General features: G+C 43.6%; 1 protein-coding gene across 1 annotated transcript; it reads left to right on the top strand.

Moving 5' to 3' along the window:
- Nucleotides 1-356: 356 nt before the first annotated feature.
- On the top strand, nt 357-3,837 carry UTS2R (urotensin 2 receptor). Its single transcript, XM_069952314.1, has 2 exons — nt 357-552; nt 1,403-3,837. Exon 2 carries the CDS (start codon nt 1,491-1,493, stop codon nt 2,604-2,606), a length of 1,116 nt encoding a protein of 371 aa, XP_069808415.1. The 5' UTR covers nt 357-552; nt 1,403-1,490; the 3' UTR covers nt 2,607-3,837.
- The last annotated feature ends 2,329 nt before the right edge of the window (nt 3,838-6,166 follow it).

Genomic DNA, 6,166 nt, shown 5'->3' with positions numbered 1-6,166 from the left:
GATGAGAGAGCAGCAAGGAGATGAGGAGACAGCTGACTGATGTTACCTGCTGCTGCTGCTCTAACCCCACAAAAGGTTAAAAATAAATGAGAGCATAGTAAGAGCCGGTGCTCCGCCACACCAGGACCCTCATCTGGACGCAGCAGCCAAATAATCACATTGTCATTTACCGGGAGGATTGCTGCAAACATTAACCCCTGATGCTCCCTCACTCTCTGCCAGCACTCCTTCACTGGGCTGTCCCTATCCATAAGGAGGTGGCGAAGCTGGAGAGAGGTAGGAGGGATTCCACAGGGTATAATAATAAAAGTAACCGCTGCTAATACATCACTTCACTACTGACTGCTTCACAAGTGGCTGGCACACCAGACCAGGTCTTAAGGAGGAGTCTTTCCTTCCAGATGCTCCAGTCACATTAGTAGGTATCCAGCAGACAGGGATTCCAGAGGCTTTGGGCTTTAAACATGATCTCTGCAGCCATTCGCAGCCTGCATCAGTGCTCAGGATCGTGGCGACTGGGGACAAGTTCTTGTGGGACCTCGCAGGAGCAAGGTAAGGAGTTCTCGGTTAAGTTCCTTGGTTGTCTACGTGGACTCAGCTCAGATAGTTAAATATCAATGTCTTGTTTCCAGCTCTGTTGGGCAGGATCATCTTCGTTGATGTTTTTATCAATATCTGTTCTTGAGGAATAGGTGGGATGTAGGCGAAGAATAGATTGATGTAATACAGAGGTTACGTCTAAGATTCCTAGATGAGGACCCTCAAGAGACTCATCCCTCCTCATTACTGGGGGTAGCATAGGGATCGTGACCACTTGGCGGAGGTCATTGCTTTTGACTGATTTCAATTTAATGTATTCTCAACGAGGGTGAGGGATTGGAGGTATAGAACTTTCTCTGCTTCTACAGATAACATGATTGACATGGCATAGTCCAATGGCGGACTTGATGGATTGATCCCCGTAGGGTTGCTTTCTATCCTTGACCTTTTCGGGTATGATGGTAATGAACCCTTGTGCCTGCAGGCTGATCTGATGCAAATGAGTTGTGCAGTCTCATCCGAGAGGGATATGGTTTTATGTTGAAGGTGGCATGACCAGTCCAAGGAGATAGACTATATAGTTAGTGCAGCCTGTATTGTTCTGCAGTTGTTCTGGACTGTATGTAGTCATTGGACACATTGCCAAGCAAATGCCCTTAAAATAAAATATATGAGAGTCTAAATTTTTGGTAACTGTATATAACAGCGCAGAAGGTCTTAATCATAGTAGTAGAGTTTGCTTTAGACAGAGATGAATTTTGGTGCATTCAAGACTTCTGCAGCTCGAGGTGGAACCCTGCAAGCAATGTTTTTTCTGTTGCTGAACTAGCATTAACCAAACACTTCTGATCGTTTACTATAGGAAACTCATGAATGGACGCCTTCTGAAATGCCTTAATGGTCTCTGGCCACGATCCAGAAGAGTCAGCCGGCTGCCTTGAGACATTAATATGTCTTTCCATGAAGAGCCTCAAGGGAGGTTATCCGTGACCACAGACATGCCCTTAAAGACCAACTTCAGCAGCCCTATCAACACTACGTGGGATGTCCCACCTTCCTCAGGAACCATGGAGGACATGATAGCCACATTCACCATTGGGGTGATCCTATCCCTTATGTGTGTGGTCGGAGTGGCAGGGAATGTTTATACCTTGGTAGTGATGTGCCAATCCATGCGCACTGCAGCTTCCATGTACATCTATATCATCAACTTGGCTCTTGCCGACCTTCTTTACCTTCTCACCATCCCATTTATTGTGGGCACCTACTTCATCCAGGAATGGTATTTTGGTGACATTGGCTGCCGCATCCTTTTCAGTCTTGACTTCCTGACCATGCATGCCAGTATCTTCACCCTCACCATCATGAGCACTGAACGCTACTTTGCTGTTTTGAAACCACTGGACACGGTCAAGAGGTCTAAAAGCTATAGAAAGTGCATTGCTGTCATTGTCTGGGTGGTGTCACTTCTTATAACATTGCCCATGCTGATTATGATAAAGCTGGTGCATAAGGATAACAAGAGTATCTGTCTGCCCATGTGGAGTCGGATGTCCTACAAGATTTATCTAACAGTCTTGTTTTGCACAAGTATCATCGGCCCAGGACTCATTATAGGTTACCTGTACATAAGACTGGCCAGGACCTATTGGGTGTCTCAAACAGCTTCCTTTAAGCAAACCAAGAGGTTGCCCAACCAGAAGGTGCTATATCTGATTTTTACCATAGTCTTGGTATTCTGGGCCTGCTTCCTACCGTTCTGGATTTGGCAGCTCCTCACCCAGTATTGCGATTCTCTGCCCATTTCGGCCAAGGCCAATAGGAACATTAACTATCTGACTACCTGCTTGACGTATAGCAACAGTTGCATCAACCCCTTTCTCTATACCTTGCTCACGAAAAATTACAAGGAGTACCTGAGGAACCGGCAGAGGTCCTGGAGTAACAGTGGCTACTTCAGGAACCGTTTCCAAAGGATATCCGGAAGGTCCATGTCCACCAGTAGTCAACAGTGCACCGAAACGTTTGTTTTGGCACAATGTCCTGCAGGCAACAATAGCTTCTGAAGACATCAAAATGAGACTTTTGCAACCTTAAATATCCATAAAGCTTGCATTTTTGGTATTCGGTGTACTGTCCTAGGTTGATTGATCAAAATACTGTGATGAACAGGTACCATGTAATTTGCCTCTGACCGTCAACATGTCATAGGTATTGGAGCCCTCTACTTACCATTGGAGAAGTCAATATCGGACCTGATGTACTGTGCTATTTTGAGGTTCTTCTCATCTCAGTACTTTCTTCCTCCATACCTTCTTCCCTCTCCATTAAAATGTAAATGTTGCCATTAAATGTGGTGCTTATAATCTATCCCCAAGCCCTGGTCAGTGTTTACTAAGCCATTACCTGGAATTGGACACTTTGTCATTGGTTCCAGGTTCTAATGGTCTACTGCCATTTTTAGTCCAACATGATGGTAGGACGTCTTGCAGGTGAAATCTATACGGCCTTAAACATCTATAGAAGGCCATTTCTACTCAACATAGACTTTATAGTGGCATATGACTGTTGCACATGGCATTTGTCATAGTTAATTCAAATCACCAGGTTTTTCTTTGTTGTAAAACTTTTCGGTATTTTTCATCATCGTTATCGGCTGCCTGATGGTATGTGACAGAGGAATAACCTGAAGCTCCTGGGCACAAATGCAAAAGACTCACCACCTTCTATGTGCCATGTTTAATACTGGTACCAATGGCAGAGGGACCTTTCGACCTCCTCTGGCAAGAAGGTGCCTGTTTGACCGGCACCTCTGCACCTCTATAACGTTAACCATTGGTAAAGCCAAAAATTGAAGAGCTCCAAAGAGTATGTGAGAATTAGAAAAGCATAGATTGTCGGCAGAAAAAGACCACCTGATCCATCAAGTCTGCTAACTTTCTATGGTCCTAAATTTCTAGGGTCCCAACATGTCCCAAATAGGATGAGACTTAAAGGAACCTGCAGGCATCATGTTATAAAGCAGGAGGAGCTGAGCAGATTAATATATAGTTTTGTGGGAAAAGGCCCAGGATAACTTTTCATTTATGCATGTAAATCTCTGCCCTTTGTAGGCTTAAAAGTCAAGTGGGCGGTCCTACTGAGTCACAGCTATATATCTATAACATATAACATATATGACAGATATTTTTTAATTCTTCCTTGCTGGTAATCTTTTTTCTGTCCACCTTTCTTCTAGAGCAGGGATGGGAAACCTTCAGCCCTCCAACTGTTGCAAAACTACAAATCATATCATGCCCGGACAGCCAACGCAACACTTCGCTATCCAGGCATGATGGAAATTGTAGTTTTGCAACAGCTGGAGGGCCCCAAGTTCCCCATTACTTCTCTAGAGCTATAGATGGAGAGCATCACGTCCCTGGTGGTCACCATGGTTGTGGTCGTGTCTATCATCGAGGAGCCAACCACTAGATGGGGTGAGGTGATGTAATATTGGATTTCTTCCACAAACCCTATAGCAACGATGCAGGTTGCCTCCATGGCAGGTGTGATACTGATTTTCAGCATATTCATAACATATTTGACATCTGTGTGGTACGCACATTAATTTTACCACCTCATGGTTGGAAATAAGTATCCATCTGGTCACGGCATGGCTTATTAAGCTTCCTGGAGAATGTGCCTCTGACATGCTGCTCTTGGATCCGCTACCTTCCACAAAGAATCAGAGAGATGTATCGCGCCATCTTATAGTCAGTGTCTCTTTGTTGCCTATAGCAACCAATCACAGCTTGGCTTTTACTTTACTAATGAAAGCTGAGCTGTGATTGGTTGCTATGGGCAAAAGGAAAAACCTTACTATAAGACAGTGCCATAATTCTCACCCAATGGAGATTTATCAAACTGGTGTAAAGTAGAATTCTCTTAGTTGCCCCTAGCAACCAATCAGATTCCATTTTTCATTCTTCACAGATTCCTTGTAAAATGAAAGGTGGGATCTGATTGGTTGCTAGGGGCAACTGAGCTAATTCTATTTTACAGCAGTTTGATAAATCTCACTCAAAGGGGGAGATTTATCAAACTGGTGTAAAGTAGAATTGTCTTATTTGCCCCTAGCAACCAATCAGATTCCACCTTTCATTTTTCAAAGACTCTGTCAGGAATGAAAGGTGGAATCTGATTGGTTGCTAGGGGCAACTAAGACAATTCTACTTTACACCAGTTTGATAAATCTCCCCCAATGTTCATAAATTTTAGGGAAGATTTATCAAATTTTGCCAGAAACAAAAACTTTCTCTGACGTCCATTAATAAGAGAACAGATTTAATTCTGACAGAAGATGTTGCTATGTGATTGGTTAATGGGTTTCTATGCGCAACAAAGTCATTTTGAGACCCATTGTGGTTTTTAGGTAAATTTTTTAAAAAAAATATTGCACAAGGATTCGGTCAAATTCTGCAAATCTGAGCCGATGGGATAAGATAAACAAATGCTGGAGCAGAGCGTGCACTCCCCTAAAAAAATTGGTGGGCTTGCTATTGAACAGATTTTTTTTAACAAATTAGACAAAAGTTGTGTGTGTAAGAACGTAAACTGGGCGTGTCCTTTGTGGCTGGCTCGGAGCCCTGGGGGCAGGCCCAGCGCCCCCCAGTGTGCTGATATCCCCTCCTCTCTGTGACGCACCTCCACCTAGAATCCAGTGGAAAGAGGGGAAGCATCTGTGGTCTAAGCTATCAGAAAAATTACCATAATAATTGCCAAAAGGGGGTTTGGCAGCCACCACCAGGCACCGTAAAACCATTTTTATGAGATCCATAAACAGTCTAATGTGTATTGTATCATCACATAAAATACAGTACTGTATGTGAAGTATAGTCATCTGTGGAGATGTGGGAAGGCCAGAACTTAACTAAAGAGAAGGGCTGGAAGGAGCAGGGGCAAGTGTCTGGGTAAAAGGCCCAATCATTGCCCCCAGTCAACAGAAATCCTGCGGAAAAGCAACAGGATTTCTTAGGACCTAAATGCCAGATTAGGTAGGATAAATGACTAGAAAATGGTAATGCTTTTTAATGTTACGGGGCAGCATGGTTTGCTTACGGGAGGGGGGGGGGGGGGTCTAAACATCTTAGCACTTTTTGTGGGGTCAGCTAAGCCAAGCATGGTGGCTTTTATGGGCTAGACATTTGGGTCATATCATCTTAATGGCCTTGAGGTCTCTATCAACTGGTCAACCTGTCATCCTGATGTCTCATTGTATGAAACAGAATGTGGAAAAAGCGCTCCTCAGGAGTTGATATTTTAGCCCTGTGGAACGTGACGGCACTTTATCACTTAATATTAAGGAAAATTCTTATAAAAATTGTACATTTTTAACAAATAAAACTCTATTGATGTAAGCACCATCTGTGCAGGATTGTGTGGTTTTTGGTTTTCCTTTGTAGAAAAGTCTTAAAGGGAATCTGTCACTAGGTTTATGCCACCTTAAATGAGGGCAGCATAAAATAGTGACAGATCGGTGTATTACTTAAATCATTCTGTTCTGCTGTTCTCCTAATATGCAGGAGAATAGGATTCTTGCCACACCCCTCCCACCATCCTACAGCTGCTGATTAACAGGTGACTGCCT

This window comes from Dendropsophus ebraccatus, chromosome 14, assembly GCF_027789765.1.
Source record: "Dendropsophus ebraccatus isolate aDenEbr1 chromosome 14, aDenEbr1.pat, whole genome shotgun sequence".
NCBI lineage: Eukaryota > Metazoa > Chordata > Amphibia > Anura > Hylidae > Dendropsophus > Dendropsophus ebraccatus.
The sequence above is the reverse complement of the archived record's forward strand: the minus strand, read 5'-3'. Positions and strand labels throughout refer to the sequence as shown.